General features: G+C 39.0%; 1 protein-coding gene and 1 long non-coding RNA gene across 3 annotated transcripts in view; both read left to right on the forward strand.

The window, feature by feature from the left end:
* The window catches only part of LOC121814555, an 11,027-nt gene extending 6,312 nt beyond the window's left edge, over positions 1 to 4,715 (forward strand). The window contains exon 3 of the long non-coding RNA XR_006054430.1: positions 1,871 to 4,715. This is a non-coding gene — a long non-coding RNA (uncharacterized LOC121814555). The remainder of the gene's footprint in view (positions 1 to 1,870) is intronic.
* prkar2aa (protein kinase, cAMP-dependent, regulatory, type II, alpha A) overlaps positions 1 to 20,620 on the forward strand; it is a 44,925-nt gene extending 24,305 nt beyond the window's left edge. For both annotated transcript variants that reach the window (XM_005937851.3, XM_005937852.3), the window contains exons 3-11: positions 6,116 to 6,151; positions 11,110 to 11,246; positions 11,930 to 12,036; positions 16,529 to 16,670; positions 17,130 to 17,231; positions 17,462 to 17,536; positions 17,636 to 17,701; positions 18,025 to 18,163; positions 19,680 to 20,620. In XM_005937851.3, the coding sequence (XP_005937913.1) occupies positions 6,116 to 6,151; positions 11,110 to 11,246; positions 11,930 to 12,036; positions 16,529 to 16,670; positions 17,130 to 17,231; positions 17,462 to 17,536; positions 17,636 to 17,701; positions 18,025 to 18,163; positions 19,680 to 19,804 (929 nt within the window). In that variant the 3' untranslated portion in view covers positions 19,805 to 20,620. The remainder of the gene's footprint in view (positions 1 to 6,115; positions 6,152 to 11,109; positions 11,247 to 11,929; positions 12,037 to 16,528; positions 16,671 to 17,129; positions 17,232 to 17,461; positions 17,537 to 17,635; positions 17,702 to 18,024; positions 18,164 to 19,679) is intronic.
* Positions 20,621 to 20,840: the final 220 nt, after the last annotated feature.

Below are 20,840 nucleotides of genomic sequence, written 5' to 3' on the forward strand. Positions count from 1 at the left end.
GTGTGTGTGTGTGTGTGTGTGTGTGTGTGTGTGTGAAGGGGGTTGTGTTGTTATGGCAATGAGATCTTCTTTGTGTTAGGTTGCCAAGGCAACTTCAGGCGTACACTTGGTACCGGCACCACCACCACCCTACCCCGCCCCCAACCCCCTCAGCCACATGACTGCAGGGAGAGCACTTCACGCTTTGCATGCGCAGCCTTATGCACCCACACACTGGAAATGCATAAAAGCATGTGCACACACAATTTTATTATATCTACATCCTTTTAACAGAGGACTCTGCAGAGTGACAGTACCCAAATCACTTTTAAACTGACTATTGTAAACAAACTATTTTACAGTTAAGGTTTAGATATACTTTTTTTTTTTTTAGCCATTAGCATGGACATTTGAAAATTATCCAAACATCTACTGGAACACTTGATCAGCAAAGTCATCAGACCAGAGTCGATGGGTTTTTAGAGTAGATTTATTTTTAAATATTAGAGATCTACTTTTCAGATTTTTTGGGGGTGGGGCTGAAAAGATTTCTGCAGCACAATTGTTTCTCACCTCAACACTGCACCTAAATCACCCTGAAAGATCCACGTCTACTTGCTGTTTCGTTTGTTGACTTTGGTTGCAGTTTGACACACATGGTGGTGAAGTGCATAGCTCTAAAAAACCACAGGACCAGAGAAAAGTCATCTCACTGTTCACGTCACTGCCCAGACTTTATATCACATTAAAATGGTCTGTTCTGAAGTAAACACAGTGCAGCAGCAGATCGCCAGTGCAGTGATCATCACTTATATGAACTGCTGCAGATCAGCAGTTTGTGATAAGATCCTGCGGGTGTAGCTCCTCATACCACTGTCATTTCAGTGCAACCTTCATGGCAGCACTGAAATATGGTTGCAGTATCACAGCAGCAGTAATCCCAGGGCAGCGCTAAATATATCAGAGCCCTCAGTGTTATATGGAATCAAGCAGTATGCTGCCTACAATCAGGGGACACAGACAACCAACGGGAACTTAACCTCCTAGGACCTGGTGTCCACATATGTGGACATCACATTTTGGGTTATTTAGACCAAAATACTAAATTTAGCTCTACAAGGGCCTGATATCCACTTACGAGGACATTATACTGCCACTATTCTATCGAAATTTTAAACGAATGTCCTCATATGTGGCTCTCATTTATTTTTCTTAGAAACAAAAATCGTGTAAAAAAAAATCTGGTAATTCTTTGTTTTTATATTTCATCGGGTCTCAATATGCCCAAATATCAAAGAGAAATTAAAAATGCATGCCATGGAAGAGTTCGAGTCTTAGGAGGTTAAAAGCAATTCTTATGGACTTGTCTCTGCCCAAAAGAAACTAGATGAGCCTTTGAAAACTTCTGGACTCTAAGAAGAGGAAATCAATCTTTTGCATTCAAATAAAAAAACACCAAAAAACCCAAAAGAATTTAGGCACCATTTGAGGATACAGTAAAATCACGGAGGAGGACAGTATTAACTTGTAAAATATGTGATTAGTTAGTCTTTTAGATAGACCATATAAAGGAACGTGAAACCTAAGCAACAGTGGTCCGGAAATCAGTGTGTGCTTTAAATGTAAAGAGCAAAAGTACAGACAACAGCCGTAAAACAAAGTATTGTCTGCATATATTCAGTCAAAGAGCAGTGAGGTGGGCATTATAGCAGCTTTTTGCTGAACAAAGTACATCAGTGTTTCCAAGCATGGCCTTTTGTGGTCTATTGTGGATCTTAATATTCTGTGTAAAATTTATATATATACTATATAATATATATATATATATATTTTTTTGTTTTTTTTTTCTCTCCTCTCTCGTCTTTGTGCCTCTTGCCTGCGGTACCTGCAGCGATCTGACCTGTTCGTGAGTTTGAGTCGGATCAAAACAAATCATTTTAAGCAGTTTGGAATGCGTCCTCCCTGTTGGTGGGTGAATGGTAGTGCTTAAGGGAAATGGGGATTGTGTTGAAGGGAGAGAAAAGTGTGTTTGGGAAAGGGTAAAAATTAGGTTAAGCTGAAGTTAAATCTTCCCAGGTGGTGTCGGGATTTTTCTCAATGCACCTCTTTTAAGAAACCAGCTTATGTTATGTTTTTCGTTCAGTGTATCACAAATTGTATATCTTCAGACCTACCAAGCTCTTATGGAAGGGCTGATAGATGAATGAGCAGGTGAACCTGAGGTCTCTGATGGAAGAATGTTAGTGCTATGTGCATGTGTGTTAAAGGCATATTACATTGTTATGTATTTTAGCATTGATGTCCAAGTTAACTACAGCACATATTCATCTTGTTAGTTATAGAAAACAGTATTCTAGTTTATTCAAGAACACTTACAGTCAGTGATAGACCATTTAATTTTAACCCTGAACTAATGGGTGGGTTGTTTTCCAGCCTTGCTTTTCTGCAGGCTTCACCTCGAGTGCTGTGTGCTGACCACATTTCTTATGGACATGATTTCCAGTGAAAGAGGTGGAGGAACAACTAAACATGTGAAAAAAGGGCAAAAGTATACTACTGCTCTCTGTGAAGCTAAGACTTGTTGACTTTGGTTGCATGACGGCGCATCTGAAGTCAGAGTGTTGTTAGACTTTCCCATTGTAGCTTGTAAAAATCAATAAGAAGATGTTTTTAAAGTAATTACCAATACAGAAAACAGTGTGCATTTATGAAGCCATACTGACATCACTACTGTAAGACATAAGTTAGGTGCCCGGACTGAGATTTTTTTCTAATTTCACATGAAATATATTAGGCTCCCTGTTAAATAAGTGAAATAGGATATCAGTGTAATTGTGTGTCACCACTGACTGCTCATGTGATAAACAAAACAGTGACCCTTTTGTAGATAAAAAAGACTACTTTTGGATTTATTTATTTTTTTATCTGTATTTATGAGCCATTTGTGGGGTGTTTTTGTTTTGTTTCTTAGACAAACATTGGTTTGTCAAAGTGCTATTTTACAACACCCCCCCCCCCATGTATTAGTGTTGGCAAAATGAAAATTAATCTACTTCCTGTTTTGGCTAATGTTCATTAACATTACCCACCCAGTTTTATGAGAAAACACAAGATTATCTGCCTCTGCTTTGTGCAGAGCCTCTTCAAGAGCTAGGTTTTTGCTTTTATTTGAATGGTTAAATCACAGTCTGCCAAGGACTGCTTCTGTTGGGCTTGTAACTTTTATGGGAGGCTCCGACACTGTTTTACTCATGCATGGCATTAAAACTGAACATGCAAGCAGGCAGATCCAGATTTCAAGTAAAGGAGATCACAAGAACCTGACTATCTGGTATATATGTGAGAGCTAACACACACACACACACACACACACACACACACACACACACACACACACACACACACACACACACACTTGTGTATCATTTACTCTTGGATGTGACACAGATGTCAGTGTACTATTAACTAGGACCCCTCTATGGCTTTATCTGTTGAGCCAAAGTAAGCCTGATCTCCAGAGAGAGCAGGCATTGTTAAACCCTCTCCATATCCCCAGATGACTGCAGTAAAGTGGTGTGTGTATGTGAGTTTTCCCCAAGCTCCTGTCTTCACAGTCCAGATCTAATTTGCTCTGACAGGATGGTAATAAGGTAGCAATAGACACATGCTGTGTGTGTGTATCTGTATTTCAGCCGTGAACCATACCCACGCTGGCCTGTAACAGCCCACTGCTAAAAAGCAGGTGTTTAGAACCTCAAACTTACCCTCTGCGTGCGTAAATGAAGGCCATGTTGCACACAGACTTAAATACTCACAATCACATACAAACTCGAGGGCACAGCTGTTGCACTGGCTTTACCGAAGAAACACATTATGTAACCAACTTTAGTTTGTCTAGATAGAAGTGATATTGTCTCATTTTGTATCTCATTTGAAAACCTATCAATGCACTAAAGTAGATATACTTCCCAGCCATAACACTCTCTCTCTCTCTCTCACTCTCTCACTCACACACACACACACACAGCTGAGACATTGTTTCACTGTACATATGCTCTCATCTACACTGCTATCTATTTATACCCAGCTGTGTTCTTCCGGGCTGCCATAGCTCTGAAAATTTTCTTTTGTCAAGTGCGCAGGACTTGAAATCATGACCACATATTAAACTTGATTATAGTTGTTGTTGAAACATTTCCAGGAAACATTCCCTGATTTAGGTAGGATGTTTTTCCTGTGTTTGGGTTTAATGTTGTTACTAACATTGGCTAAAGCCAGCTCCTATATAATCAACTATCAAAGTAACACTGGAAATTAATGTGTTATTGTCCAAACTCTGAATAATAACGGCTAGAAATGTTAAAGCTGTTTTATTTCCTTTGAAGAGCTCATTGCCCTATTAATAATTTCTTTGCCACAGGGCCTCACCGGTCCTTGATCTTGAGAGGCCATAAAGCCAGGAGAAAAGATTGTGAGCAAAAGGATGGCTTCCTGGCAAGTATTCCTGTGGCTCAGCTGGGAAAAGTCTGGGGAAAAAAACCCCCAAAACAACAAAAAGGGGCAGCACCAGCAGTGAGTGTAGCTGCTCCATGCCCAAATGGTCAGCTTACACTCGCAGAACTAGACCAGTTTCAGGTTGTAGTCTCACCCAGTTAACTCTAAGACTACAGCCCTACTTTTCATGTCTGGTATGCACTGTGGATAGCTCGTTTGTAGCATGATAAAGTGTTCAGTATTAATACATACAAGTTTATTGGTGTCCCTAAGGAGAAAGGCCTTTACTAGGTGTTTTAATCAAGACTGAAGGCAAAGTCCATTTCTTGTTTTATTGCTCCTTGTATCATGATTGACACCATAAGGGGACTTTTTCATGATTGCTCTTATTTATAAATTATAGGGCAGTGTAATAAAAGAAGGGTTGCTCCACTTTATTTTACACATCTCACCACATCTGAAACTTTATTGTAATCTGAGTTCATAGTGCACTCCATCCACTTGTATGAACATGACGCAAGTTGATAAGCATCTCTGTGAATATGCAGTTATTAATGTAAATGCATTGACCATTATTTGGCTCAGTGTTTGTTTAGTTTGTACAGAGTACAATGTGTTTAGCTTTGGGTTTCAGGAATACATTGATTTTTTTTATTGCCCAAACTAGGATGAGCAGAACTCAGAAAAACACAACATGCCGCCTCATATTTTGTTTTTTCTTCATCACATTGCATTGATCTGCAGCGATTACCGTTACATACTGGTAGTGGAGGTGCATGCTGTTTTGAGTCCTTGAAAGCTGAATTTGAAAGCAGAGACAGATCACATGTGCTACCCTGGCGGCTCAAAAATGTTAACAGCGCCCCAGCAGCATCTGTGCATCCAAACAGTGCTTTGCAGCAGCTTGAAGCTGGCTACACTGGCGTGCATACAAGTAGTCTTGTTGAAACAAAATATAAACAAACCGCAAACCTCTGAACGCAGAAACCTGTCAACACTTGGGGGGGGGGGGAGAATTGTGTTGCTTATTTAGGCAACCAAATGATTATTACATGTAATGTGATCTGTCAGCTAGATTTTATTCCAGCATAACCTTCATTACACGTACGATTAGTTAGAAATGTTTTACTTGTAAACATGCATCTGAGACTTCCTTATTAAGTTATTTGTTAATACATTCATATCTCTATTTTTTTTTTTTTTTTTTTTTTTTTTGTGATCAACTTTTGTTTTATTTTTCCACTTTGTAGTCATGAAAAAATGCATCTCTTCAGCTCAGGGAAAGTTTGTATGTGTGTGTGTATGCTGGTGTTTTTAGTCACTGCTCATTAATGTGTATAAAGAGACTGATAACTGTGCTAATCTGAAAATGCTCTTTGTTGCGTTCTCTTATCTCTAAATCTCTCCTGGTTGCACTTGGTTTCTCTCTAAATCTTCTTGCCCACCTGCATCTCTGAATGTGTCCCACTTAGTCTCATTATTTCTGTCTGTCTACCTTTTGTCCAATCTCCTTCAATTATGAACACCGTCTATTCAGAGTACAAAATAGTTATATGGATTTTTTTCTTCTTCCATATAATCATGAAATTGTATTAAATGTCACCACATTAAAACAGAATTCTTTCTTTCTGTCTGTTCACAGCTCCACCACCAAGCAGATTCAACAGGAGAGTGTCAGGTAAGTTCACCGGCGTGTTTTTGTGTGTGTTTGACGTCATGTCCCCCAAGTGTAAACCACACCATTGGCGACATTACATACATCACTGCCAAAACAGCTTACCAACAGTTTATTTGTGTGTGTGCGTGCCTGTGGGGCTGATTAGTATCTGCTTTTGCAGTAGAACTGTGTTTAGGCATTTTTTGGGGGGGGGTAATCACTGTATTTGTGCACGTCACAAATGTACAACAGTGTTAAGAAGCTTCACTGTGGTGTGTTTTGGGTCTTGTGTGTCTGCCTCGTCTCTGTTTCTGTGCTTTAGCGTCTGTGGTTTGGTGTGCGCTGTGCTCTTGTTTTCTCACGCTCCGTCATACTTCTGTAGTGTTTACACGAGTGGCTGAATGTCGTCAGCCGTCACAGAGCGCTGCACTTTGATTAGGCTCTGGGTGTGTCCCCTGATGTTTATCTGCACTGCCTTTTTATCATTACTGACCTCCTGTCTTTACCACAGTCTTATGGTTTCCTTGGAGAAATTGCACATTTTAACAGAAATTGCACATTTTAGCAACTTTATTTTCTTTGTTTTTTCTTTTCTTTTTTTAAAAGCTAATTTAGAACAATGACATTTTGCTGCCCAGAGGTCCTTGTTGCTATGATTTGGTAAACAAAACTGTTCAAATATTCTTTGTTGACAAAGATACTGTGTGGTGCCACAACCTTTGTTGTGGTAATGTTGTAAGACACGATGATCCCTTGTGATCCATGAGGAAGAATTGCTTTAATATAACAACAAAGATGGAGCGTCACTGTGCTGCTCGTCATGTTTCCCAGAGATGTCACTGCAAAGATTCTTCAGAAACGAAGGCCCATGTTTGTAGTTTTCTTTTTCAGGCATTTGTATGTATATTCAATGATGGCTTCATTTTTTATTTTTTTGGCATTTTGGTTGTGATATACAGTCCTTTGCAAAAGTCTTGAGCTCCCCTTGTTTCTTTATATTTTACGAGGAGCCACACTTTTTTATTTTTAAAGTAGTCTTGAGCAGTAGTTCTCTTTCTGAAGGTCTTTCAAAGGTTTTCTTTGGATTTTGGCTGCTTTTTCACGCATTTTTTAGTCCAACGTATGTACCTGACCTTTTACACGGGATGCTTTTCTTTTTTTTTTCTCTCTTTTCCTACCTAGAAATCCCTCAGGAATTAATCAGTCCTGTATCTACACATAGCAGACAATCAATTTTCAATTGTATCCTGAGGCAATTTGTTACTAACAGCCTGTTGCAAAAACAAATTTGCTCCAGTTAAAAAGTTTAATCTTTTAAAAAATCCCAAAGAAGAGCTATTTGGAAAACTGTAGAAGTGGAGGATAAAGGAAGAGGTTATAGGCCTTAAAAAACACACACAAAAAAAACAAACAAACAACAACTTACACCAGATGAACAAATATCCCATGAATCCCCAAATTTCACAAGAACTGGATTGAAAGTCAGTGGGGACAGGTCTTATGGCATGATGAATCCAAATTTGAAATTTTTGTTTAAAATTTCTGTTAGTATTGATGGAGAAGGAAAAAGAGGTTCAACAATGTCTACAGCCATCTGTAAAACATGGTGGAGGCCCTGTCATGCTTTTCAAGCTGCACGTCAGTCAGTGGTGTTGAGGATCTTGTTAAAATTGATGAAATTATGAACCCAGAAAACTACGATTGGATTTTGCAATATATCTAAAAGGCAGCCAAAATCCAAAGAAATGAGTTGTCTGTGTGTTTCATTAAAAATAAAGGGGTAGTCTGCCCTTAAATGAATAAGAGAAGAAAAGGGAGTAGAATACTGTCCAGAAAAGGTGTAATGATGTCATCCAACAGTTACACAAAAGCATTTACTCTTTACTTTTCTAAATGGTGAGGTAGGTGTAGCATCCAAAACTTAATATGTGACTAATTTCACAAGGAGATTGTTATTTAGATACAAAGATGTTTTCCTAAAACCTTCTTGACATTGTCTTGTAATTAGGATTCCTTAATAATTAGATTATTTTGTGATATTAAACCACTGGTCTGTGGTTCATTTAGTAACAGGCGTGATTTCACTTTCAGACCGTCTAGTGCAGTGTTCGACAACACTTCCAAATAAGTTAATTAAACAAAGATGGGGCATCGTTTGTTGTGGCTTGGCACTATAAATCAAAATATCCTCTCTGTACAGTGATATTATGAGAGTCCTGTTTTGTATTGTAGCAGTTAATATGAGGATCTGCTCAGAGTTTCTGTCCGCTCTAATGCAAGAACAAATAGTTGGGGGGGAGAGGGCCGCTTTCCAAGGACGTGCTAAGTAAAGGAATTTCTGATGACGTAGTTTAAATTGTTAAACAAAAAATTCAGCCTTGGAGCTTTTAAACTGTGCTTTAAATCAAAAAATGCACTTATCATCATTATTTTCTTTTTTTAATAATACAGCGTTTGGTCCAAACACTTGTATTTTGGGGCAGAAAAAGTAAGGAATAACCTATTTGGATGATCAATATGTCCATTACCTTTGTGGGTCTTGGTTGTGATGCCTCATTGTTTAAGATTGTGTTCTCACTCCTAATTAACTACCATATTCTGAATTGAAGAGCGCTGAAACTCACACTTTTGCATTTTTATCTCTTCAAACTGAAACAAATTAGTTAGCACATTGACTCTCTAGAGATCACACTGCTTCAAACATCATTGTTATGACTGCTGGAAGAGAAGACTCTATATATACACACACACACACACACACACACACACACACACACACACACACACGGAGGCATCAATGTGTTTTGTGAGAAGTGGTGTCTCTCTCTACAGAGAGGGAGGAAACAGATAAATAGTGACTATCTAAAATTACCTTGTCAGTGTTTGTCATGCACTGTGGCAAAACATGTCGCTGCACATGTGTCACTTCCTCAATCCAGTGTCCTGCGGTCCTCTCTTTCCCTACGCTTGTGTGTAGAAACATTTGTTTGTTTTTCCTTGTCCAGAAGAATGTGATAAAATTGAATTATCTTACAAACATAATTATCTTACATACACACTTTTTGTTGAGTGGACTCTGGGCTGTTAAGAGTGGTTCATTTTGAAGTTAATTTAGTAAATTAGCTTACCGGTACCAGTTTACAATGTAAGGGACAGAGTAGTGTATTTTTGACAAGGTTTGTCATTTTTAAGGCAAGTTTTTGGTATGTTTATAACAATCTTATTATATTTTTGTATGCCTTCTTGTCCTGGTTATTTAGAGCTTGGTTTAATTATTACACAGTGCTATGCAAAACTCTTGAGCCCCCTTATTTTGTTTATATTTTGCTGCCAAGCAGCCAGACTTCCTCCGGTATTTTTTTCTTTTCTTTTCTTTTTGTCTTGAGTAATAATTCTCCAGGCTTTCTAAAGGTCTTTATATTGGCTACTGTTACACTCACTCACATCTGACCTTTCTCATAGCAATCTTTTTTAAAGACTTGACACTAACATATGAATCATTAAGGAGTTAAAAAAAAAAACCTACCTAATTCAAGGGATGAACCAGTGTTGCTTCTACACATAACAAAACAAGCCATAATCCCACATAATTTGTTTCAATTTCTGTAGTTAAATCTACGAAAAATCCTAGCAATAACGCAGGCATGAAATTGTATTTTTTTCCACTAACAAAGTGATCAACAAAGAAGCTATTGGCTGAAAAGAAGGGGCAGCCCTAAAATAAAAGAAAAAACTGTCTCCAGCAGATGAACAATACCTGAAAGTCATGTCCTTACAAGAAAAAAAAAAAAAAGCCAGCAAAAACCTGACACGTGGCCTGAAAGATGCTTTCCTTTTAGTCGATCCATCTAGTATTCACTGAAACAGTCTCAGTAGAATAATGGCTGTGCTGAAGCCATTCTTAACTTAACTAACCTGAACTCTTTCATGGCATGCATTTTTAATTTCTCTTTGATTTGACTTTTGGGACCTGATGAATGTAAAAACAAAGAATTTCCTATTAATTTATTTATTTTAATTTTTTTTACCAGATTTTTGTTTCTGAGAGAAATGAGATCCACATAGGAGGACATTAGTTTAAAATTTCGATAGAACAGTGGCAGTATAATGTTCTCGTAACTGGATATCAGGCCCTTGAAGAGCAAAATGTATTATTTTGGTCTAGACATCCCAAAATGTGATGTCCACATATGTGGGCGCCAAGTCCTGGGAGGTTAAGGTAGATGTGGAGAAAAGGCCGAGGTATGCCACATTCCACAAGAACTGGACTGAAAATTGTTGCAGACATGTAGACAGGAGGATAGGAAAAAGGTGCAGCAGTGAGAGTTTGCAGCCATCTTTAAACCACGGTGAAGGCTTTATAGTGGTTTCAGGCTGCATTTCAGCCAGAGGTGTTGGGTCTTGTCAAAATGGACAAGAAGTTATGAAGAATCACGAAAAATGCCATCAGATTTTGATGCAGCATACAATACTATTTGGAAAGTGTCTAGTAACAGATTAATTTTTCAGCATGACAATGATCCCAAACAGACTTCCAATGGAGTAAAAGCATCCCTTGAGACAAAATCCCATAGTGCCATCAGTCACAGTGGCTTTGGGACCTGAACATTATTGAAGCAGTGTGGAATTATCTTGACAGAAAACAGAACAAAAGTTAGCCAACATCTAAAGAAGAGCTTTGAATGTCCTTCAAGAAGCCTGGAGAACTATCCTTGAAGACTACTTAAAAAAAAAAAAAAATACAAGAAAGATTGCATAAGAGAGTTCAGGCTGTATTGAAGAATATTTCCATGTATGTTTGCTTGTTTCAGTAAATCACTGCATGTATTTCCCATTTTCCTAACAAAATATAAATGAATGGGGATAGGTCCAAACTTTTGCACCGTACTGTAATAAATTTTTTGGTTGAAGTGGCTTAATGCTTACTCTGAAAGAGTAGTAGAAAACTGTATTTTTTACCTAGATTTCTTTGTCTGTAGTGTGTGCGGAACCATTAAACCCAGACGAGGATGACGAGGACACTGAACCCAGAGTGGTTCACCCAAAAACAGACGAACAGCGCTGCAGACTGCAAGAGGCCTGCCGAGACATCCTACTCTTCAAAACACTAGATCAAGTAAATCAGTCACACAAACAAACAAAACAAAACAGGAAGAGATGTGTACACAGATGGTTAGCAATGGATAAAACTATTTAAAAAAAAAAAGGGGGGGGGGAAGGTTGAGCAAAGAATGATTCCTGAAGGGATGCCTTCCTCATTAAATCTGTCAGTGAGGCCATGAAACAATATTTATTATTAACTTTCCCCATTTGTTTATTCAGGTTTCCTGCATGCTATGAGATACGTAAAATACTCAAACCTTTTTTATCCACCCTGCAAAGAGTAAATCTGAAGCATCGAGAGGGTACAGTGCAGTAGAGTTACATGCAAATAATGCTATATTACTACTTGTGGTGTTTGTGTGTGCAATGAATTACTGTCTTGTTTGGGTCACATAAACAGCACAGGTAAATTATGTTTCTTAAAGTCAATTGCTGTTGGGGTAAATCTGACATTGTGAAAAAAAATATTGTATTGTGGACTCGAAAATGGTCCTCTTCCTTTCCCTTGTGTATTTTCTAATACCATTTCCCTGATGGGATAATTAAATTTCATCTCGTCTCCCTTCAGGAGCAACACACACACAGAAGCTAACTGAAATTATTGATGCACGAGCGCATGCGCACACAAAATATATTTTCCCTGTTACTCATTTTCCTCATTTGTGGCTGACATCCTTTTTCTGTTCCCGTATGAAGGAGCAGTTCTCACAGGTGCTGGACGCTATGTTTGAGTTGATTGTTAAGCCTCAGGAGCACGTCATAGACCAGGGACATGATGGAGACAACTTCTATGTCATAGAGAGGTAAGAAGCAGATGCCCGTGTCAGATCATTAAAACTGGGACTGTTTGTTTATTCAAATAGAGCCTGTTTATTTAGGCTAGGCTGGATGGCAAAAAGGCCAGTGATGGTGTTTTACAGCATAACTGTTGCAAAAGACGGTGATGACCAAAGTTCCTGTTTTGTATATTTGAGTTATTATATTATACTGAAAGACCAGACAATATACATTTGTATTATTTAAACCAATGCAGTGCCATATTCCTGCATCATAATGTAGCATCAGTCTGTATGGAAAAGAGTCAGACAATTATGAGCCTCCTAAAGTATAAAACAATAAATCCTTCCATTACATCCTAAACAACTGCCAACTAGATCTGACATAGTGATATCACTTAGAAAGTATATTATGGTAATTAAGAAATGAGTAGAAGGTAGTTTAAAAAAGCACGGCTGTTATTTTAGAAATCAGTAAATAAGTTGTGACTGCTGGTCATAACAGTTGGGCTTGGGTTTGTGCATTGTTCAGGTTTGACAGGTGTGTGTATCTGTGTTTATGGTATTAGTGGAGCTGTGTATTTCACCTGCTGTATTGTTAATGTAAACACATGGTGCGTTCACAGGTCTTTACATGCCAGGTTAAAGTTGACTTGCATTAAATATACCCTCTGCGTTATATGTAATATGGAAAAATGAACACATTGTGATTTGGAAAATTATAATTACTCATTCGTCTGCAGGAAGTTGTGCTGATTGCTGCAGTAACTTTCTCAGGCCTTGGTGAAATACAAACATTTTAAGTTCATTTCAAGAGTTTTGTACTTTAAAATATGTTAGATGCAACTTGAAAGGTTTCCATGGTGATCTCGAAGAGTACAGTGCTCTTGTAGGATATAGCATCTCTTTGTCGCTTACATTACTCTAACCAAAGTGATTACTTAAGAATGACTTAGGGATTACTTGCACTGAAAAAAGCCTGACCTCAAGATGTCAGTTTTTAACCTCTACCACTGAAGAGAGAACAGACTTCCCACTGTGTTTCTGGTGGCCTGCCAACGTTTGTCCCACCCTGGCCTCAGTTCATTCTTGGCATGGCTCATATCAGTGCAGTACAGCAGTGTAGTTCCACTCGTGTGCTATCGTTTCATCTGCACACACACACTTTTAAACACAGCGTGCTCCCTGTACATGAGACATGCAGTGACCTTTATGAGCAGCATGCCTGCCTGATCATATACTATCCTGTGGTTTTTTTCCTAGCCTGTGCAAAGTGTAGGTGGCAGCTAATGTCACGAGCAGGGTGGGGTGTGAACATGGACACACAGAGAGACGAAGGGATAAACAGAAAAGAAAAGCAGTGAGGATAATAGGATAAAGCAACATTGCTTGTTTCCCATTTAATCTTTTTCGTATGTCACTGAGACATATTTGTATTATAGACATCTCCTGCTTTCCTTATGGTGTCGTATTATTAATCAGCTTAAACAGATTGGTCTGTTTCTGTTGTCAGCTGATTCTGAATGGCATAACTAAATGGGTTTGTGTAGCTGACGTGTGTGCCACTATATGGTAAATGTCCACTTAACAAAATCATAGACAGTCAGTTCTAAAGCCTCTGAGACAGGAAGTGGCTAGAAATCCTTCAGAGCTCCTCAAGGATGAGGAGTAAATATATAATGGGAGGAGTGACGTGAAAGATGTGAAAAAGGATCATTGTTGCTTTCAGCTGTGATTACTTAAAGTGTTATTACTGTAATCATTAAATTAAAAGTTTCAGTTTTGAAATCATTAAGTTGTGTAATCTTTCTCTCCTGCCTGGATTTTTCTCATGAAAGCTGTAATGTTTTATATATTTTCAAATCACTGTGAAGCTCAGTGCCCAAAATAATTTTTTAATTCTGTTTACTGATATTGAGCATTTGCACCGTGTATCTAGTTTAAACATCACTGAAGGCTGTGCCCAAGGGTGGGCTTAGAAAAATTATGTACACATCCCCTAAGTGCAGGAAGAAACATCCGTTTGTCCTTGAGCAGCAGTTCCACAAATATACTCGTCGCTTTCTCATTTGCTGCAGTTTATCAAGAAAGTACATTTAACACTAGAAACACTTTGAGTTCAAAAGCACTGAACTACGCTAGTGTGATGTTATTCCTAGTGGTTGAATGAAGAAACAGAGGTGGTGAAAGAATCATGGCTCTTTGTTTATATTGACCCAGACATATTTATTCAAGCATGAAATTTATCAGTGGCCACCAGGTTTCACACCTGTTTGGTTGTTGAATAATGTGTGAACAACACATACAGATGGGTCTAGAGGGGGGAAGAAAAGAGAGGCTATAAAACTGTCGAAGTAACTTGCAACCGCTTTAATCCGCTTTGGCATGGATTCTACAAATCTATGAAACTCTACCAGAAGGATTTAACACATGTAATGCTAATACAGCTTTCAGATCTCATATCATATCTACTATCATTTAAATTTAATTCATTTTAAATTTTAATTTATCAATGGATTTGAATCACATCATAAAGCCATTCATTAACTTCTCTTGCCCTATGAATGGCAGAATGGTCTCACCATAGGATGATGGTGACCACATCGAACAAGTTTGCATTGATTTGCAATGAACAGATCCACCAGATCCTTCACTGCTTAACTTTCTCACTCATCTGTAGCTACATCTTAACTTCAGGCAGCTGGCGAAACAGGTTATCATTGTTCCCTCTGTCATGATAATCCAGTCGACGTAAGCTAATACTCACTCGCCACCGATAGGGTTTTATCCCTTCTACGCAGCCAATGGGAAGACTGGCTAGCCTACAAAATTAGGGGTTAATCCTGCCAAGCAACAACGCTGCAAATTACCTACTCCAGGTTTAATCCTCGTGCAGACAGAGAGGGAGAGTGGGCTTCTCAACTGAAGCATTAGTCTCAATGAGTCAAGTAGGCACTATAACCTTTTTTTATTAGACAGTGGGATAATATAACAAATCCAACTGTTTTCCTGTCATGTTTTCCTGCTATTAAATCTTTTACATAGTGGATTGCAAAACAGGATGCTTTGTAAAATGAAAGACTTTGACTGGAATGATTTGCAAAACATTTGAAGTACACTTAATTGGTAGAAGAACAACGACAAAACAGAAAATGGTAAAAGTGAGGAATTTTCTTGAGTTTGAAAAATATATGATCATTTTAAATTTGATGCCAGTACCACATTTTAGAAAAGTTAAGACTTTTGTTAATCACATTTTCTTTCAAGCATGGTTAATGGTACTGTTGGAGTTATAATAGTGAAATGTGTTGTCATTCTCACTAAATATTTTTGAGCGGTTCGGCAATCCTCCGTGGTATTTTGCATTTCATATTGTACCAGATGCTTTTAATAAGCGACAGCTCTGGACTGCAGTCAGATCAGTTTATCACCCCAACACTCTTACTGTGGAGCTATAATGTTGTAAGAAAGTAGTTTGCTATAGTCAGGCTGATATAGATACAGCAGCATGTACTACTTCAAAATTTGCATTGCTTGTTCAGAGTCGGTGGTCCACAAACATATGTGAGCTAATGCCTCCAGCCCATAGAAATTGCCTATGCTTATTTTGAATGGTGCAGTCCTGATGGCACCTCTGTACCTAAATGAGCTTGTGCCCAGAGGATGTGTCAATTACACTTTTATTCATTGCTGACAGTGTTTTTCACACGTGTTCCTGAGCTTCTTTTATCTTTTATCTTTTTTTATAATAATCTTTTATGTTTTAAATGTAGTGCCTCCTCGGGGCCTTATGATTCTGCCTGTTCCCTATTAGTTTTCAGCCTTGTCCCTTGGAAACAAAGATTTTCCTTGTTATATTACACTGAGAGATGTATTACAAATTATTGAGCTTCTTCTTACACAGTATTTCTCAGGGAAATAGACACTTCTCCATCTTTACTTCCTCTCTGAGATGCTCTTCAAATTAAGTGAGTTCAGGTATTTTTTGCAGTGATACGTTTTCCCTGGTTATACCTGTGCGCGCCCATCAATCCATTTTAGATAGCTTCACAGAACATTGCAGCATCTTTATGTGCTTACATTACTGAAATATAGCATTGAAATGATTTGCAAATCAATGCATTCTGTTGTTTTGTTTTGTTTTTCTTTTTAAGAATAAACACAAGTCACCAAGTGTGCCACACTATCACGGTCCTATCCACAGGATAGAGATGCTCTGTAAATAGATAACCATGTACACCATTTTGAAGTTAATAAACATTACTCATTTTGGGTGATCAGTGATGACTGTCATCAAAAAACCTCTTATAGCAACTAAAATGGTACATTTTTTCAAAGCTTGTGGAGAGGTTGAACACAGTCAGAGGAAGAAGCCATAAAATGTTTATGCAGATCTTGAATCACTTTCTTTGAAACTGCAGCTCTGTCCAAGTGCCCCACTTTTCTCACTTTGAGACTCTGCTGCTGACTTCTTGTTATTTCTAACCTTCTGTCCATCGCTCTCTCGCCTTCTCTCCAGGGGTGTGTATGACATAGTGGTTTCAGGAAAATGCGTGGGTCAGTATAACAATAAGGGCAGCTTTGGAGAGCTGGCACTCATGTACAACACGCCACGTGCCGCCACCATTGTAGCCACCCAGGACGGAGCGCTATGGGGACTGGTAAGAACTTATAATCCACTTTAAATCCTTTTCTAAAGCCACCACCTACACGAAACTCCACATTATTAAGCATTTTCTAACTCCATTTTGTTCTTTGTTTTTCAGTAACATTTCAGTTATGACCCCTTTGAACTTACATCAGCTGTTGTACATCTGTTGTAATAGTATAGCAGCCTGTACGGGTCTGTAAAGCTCAGGTTTAAACTGTTTTCATTGAAAATTGTCTCCAGAGGATTGCACTGTGAAGGCTGGGAGCTGCTTCTGTGACTGAACACAGTTTAATAGGCTGTGATGCTGAAGCATGTTAAGAATGGACTCCTGTAATCTATGAATGGAGCCAGTGGCTTTGTAATGTCTTTTGCCGCTGCAGCTCCACCTGCTGGCCAAGCAGAGGAAGAACAATGTGACTTTTTCTCTATATGAGGTATTTGTTTATTAGAGACATTTTTCCTCTCCTAGGACCGTGCTACATTTCGTAGACTCATTGTAAAGAACAATGCCAAGAAGAGGAGGATGTACGAGTGTTTCATTGAGTCAGTGCCCCTACTCAAATCACTGGAGGTGAGTTATACTTGGATTGGTTTGAAATAAACCTCATCTTACTCAGTTTAGGCCCCCCCACCCCCACGCCCTCATATTAAAGAGTCTAAAGTTCAGCAGAAAGTATAAGAATGAGATTGATGAATCTGAGATGAGCTGGGATTGACTTTGGGGGTATTTGCAACATTTTTGACGCATTTCTTCTACAATATTGCCATTTTCCCTTAAATGTTTGTCTTCTCTCTTTCCAGGCAACAGAGAGGATGAAGCTAGTTGATGTATTAGGAGCAAAGCAGTTCACAGATGCTGAACGTATCATCACACAGGTGAGAGATGCATTTATCAGATGTAGTTTCACGCTGCAGCGTTGAAGGTCTTTACATTCATATAGAGCATATATATAAGTGTCTTTTCTTTCTTCTCAGGGAGACAAAGCTGATTGTTTCTACATTGTAGAGTCTGGGGAGGTCAAGATCATGATGAAGAGTAAAGTAAGAAGCTCAACTTCTTTGAACGAATGTATTTTCAATGTGCATTTCTATAAGCAGAAAACTTAGGATCATACTTACTGGTTTAACAGTATGCAGTTAGACAAAAGCCTGATTATATTCTTTCACCAGGTAATTTCTGTACAGCACAATAGCAACCCACACTCTCCATTGAAATCCATCACAACACAAAAGCGTGTCCTCTATTTGCCTAGCAACTATGGGATTCATGATTGTCTGCTCAGTCTGCTGAGTGCCTCTTGCTTCGGGGTTGAGGCTCCTAACCTTTAATCCTGTTCCCTTTTCTCCTCCCCCCTCTCCTGCAGACGAAGGCAGACCACGCAGACAATGCGGAGGTGGAGATAACACGCTGTACCAGGGGTCAGTACTTCGGGGAGCTGGCCTTGGTCACTAACAAGCCCCGGGCCGCCTCAGCCTACGCAGTGGGAGATGTCAAGTGTTTGGGTAAGACAAAATATACTTGGACATCAATGCCAATCCTGCTATCTCAAGGATAGTGATAAGGAACTTAGATGTGTGTAACCCTTGTATATAGTTGGGCATCATATAAAATCTGTGAATGAGTAGTATTTAAACCACTCAAACTTTCAACAGGTCTGTGGTATTCATTTTCTACTACCGTAATTGAACTGTTACAAGCATTTTGGCCTGAGATATCAAGTGGCATTTGAATTTTGATTAATTCACGGCCGGCTGTTCATCACCTTTTTTTTTTTTTTTTTCCTCTTTCTTTTTGATTGAAGGTCATTGTGTCATTATTTTGCTTTTAAAGTGGGTACACTAATTCAGGCTCTTCAGAGTGTGTATGAGCAGCTCTTCAGTTTTGAAAATGAACAGGATTATTATTATTTTTATTTTTTTAATAACTGGTTGTGTTTTTGTAGCATCCCTGTGGTTTTTATTTAGTTTTCCAGTCATCTCTGTTATTTGTTTTAATGGTGTATTAGCTCCACTCTGTGTTCCCCTGTTTACTCCTCTTTAGTGTTAACCATAAATACACTGTTAGTATACACTCTTATCCATCTTGTATTTCAGTGTATTTTCTGTTCCCTGACGGTACCCCAGCTTGTCTTGAACAAATGCTTGATCTTTTAAGAAGAGGAAGTGTCATTAATCCGTACTGCAGCGGCATATGCTGTCTGCTGTACTCCTGTCACTCTCCCACCGTTGTTAAAGATGAGCAGGACTTCAAAGGCCCCCTGGTGCCTGTAGTGCTGTTATGAACATGTATATCTGTCACAGTGCATCTGTGACAGATAAGATAAGCAGTCTGCTAAATGTATTAATGATGCATCAGAAACATTTCACTGATGACTGAAGTTGTTGTTTCATTCGGGATGAATGCTTATGCTCGCATTTGTCCTGATGGAGGTGAATTTGTCTGGTACTTTGGAGACCTCGGGGTTCAAGTGGGGTTCTTGTGAGATGTGTTTCCAGCTTGGCAGCTTCAGATGATTCTAATCGCAGCTCTACTCATTGCACTTGCGCCTCAGAAATACGTCTACCCTGATATTCTAATGTAGATGTTTGGAAAAGCCAATCCTTTATTTATTCTTTTCAGGAAATTTACATCACAAAGGCAGACAGCTTCAGCACAGACATAATGCCTCACATCCCAAACAGAAAAACTTTATCTATTCCTCATGGCTCCAACTTCCTGTTGAGCTACACACCAAAGTATCTGTGGTTAAAGACTACTTCTGCTTCTGGGTGGTTATCGGTATTGGTTATGTCCTCCTTCTACCTCTCTTAAAGTCCACAACCATCCCCTTGTATTTGCGATGTTAAGATGGAGATGATTACATTCCCTCCAATCTACAAAGTCCTGTGTTTACATATATATGTAACTTTATGTGGGGAAACATTTCAACAGTACCCCTTGTAGACTGTTTAAATGTGTTGTGACAACTGAATTTAATCCTCAGATGTGTTTCACATCCATCTCTGTTTCTCTGTTTAGTAATAGACATCCAGGCATTTGAGCGCCTCCTGGGCTCCTGTAAGGAGATCATGAAGAGGAACATCGCCCACTATGAGGAGCAGCTGGTGGCTCTGTTTGGCTCCAGCATGGACCTGAGAGACTGAGCCTCCCATACCACCCTCCGTGCCTTCTACTACAAACACACATACAGACAGACAGACACACAGACATATGTCCTCTCCCACATCATGCAGTGGCTATAGAGACTCATAAGCTTTACACAGATGGTGCAAATGCATGAAAGTGTACTTGGCTCACCTCCAGGTATATAAATCCTCAGAGTATGAACACACACTCCATCACACACACACATTCACTGATCTCTGTAGGCACTGAGAGACGCTCACTTAAGTCTGCTCACCCTCGTGCACAACCAGCTCAACAGACCCCTTGTTAAGCTGACTTTGGTTAGATATACACATACAGAGCTAGCTGAAGGCCACATACCTTGTTGCTTGAGCCAGCTTCAACCTCTCAGTATGAATGCCTTTGCTGCAGTGACCTAAAACAGGTAAAAGCAGTGTAAGGACGTATAGTACACAAGCACTCCATACACACGTCCAAAAAGACACAGAGCTTCACATGTGCAGGCTTTGCATTCACGTGAGCACTTAAACAACTCCAAGTTGTTCCAAGCCTCAGCCAAGGACACATCAACCCATGGAGACACACACACACACACACACACACACACACACACACACACACACACGCGGGTACAACATATAGGCAACCACAGTTGCAAAAACGGATACACTGTGGTAAAATGGAGATGAAAAACTTCCCTGAAAAGGAAAACTTCAAATTCAAAAAGGCAAAAAAAAAGAGAGTTTAAAAAAAGATACATTTTAGAAACATTTTATGAAGATTCAAAACAGAAGCTTTGATAAAATATTTAAATTAACAAAAAAAGAGTGTTTCCTCTTTGGGGGGGCTGGGGTGCAGAACTTTGTGAGCGCGCTCCGTTTCTTCCTCTACTGTTGTTGATCGAGTTGAGTTAGTGCTGGTGATTATTGCAGTACCACAGAAGAAGCAGTGAAAACAATAACAACCCTGTGTTTTCTGGGCCATTGTTATTCGTCATTGACTCCACACATCATTGTATTGAATTAATTAATAATGTATTGTTATATTCTTTTT

The sequence above is a fragment of the Haplochromis burtoni genome, unplaced genomic scaffold (assembly GCF_018398535.1).
Source record: "Haplochromis burtoni strain Fernald_Lab_line unplaced genomic scaffold, NCSU_Asbu1 Contig_60, whole genome shotgun sequence".
Taxonomy (NCBI): Eukaryota; Metazoa; Chordata; class Actinopteri; order Cichliformes; family Cichlidae; genus Haplochromis; species Haplochromis burtoni.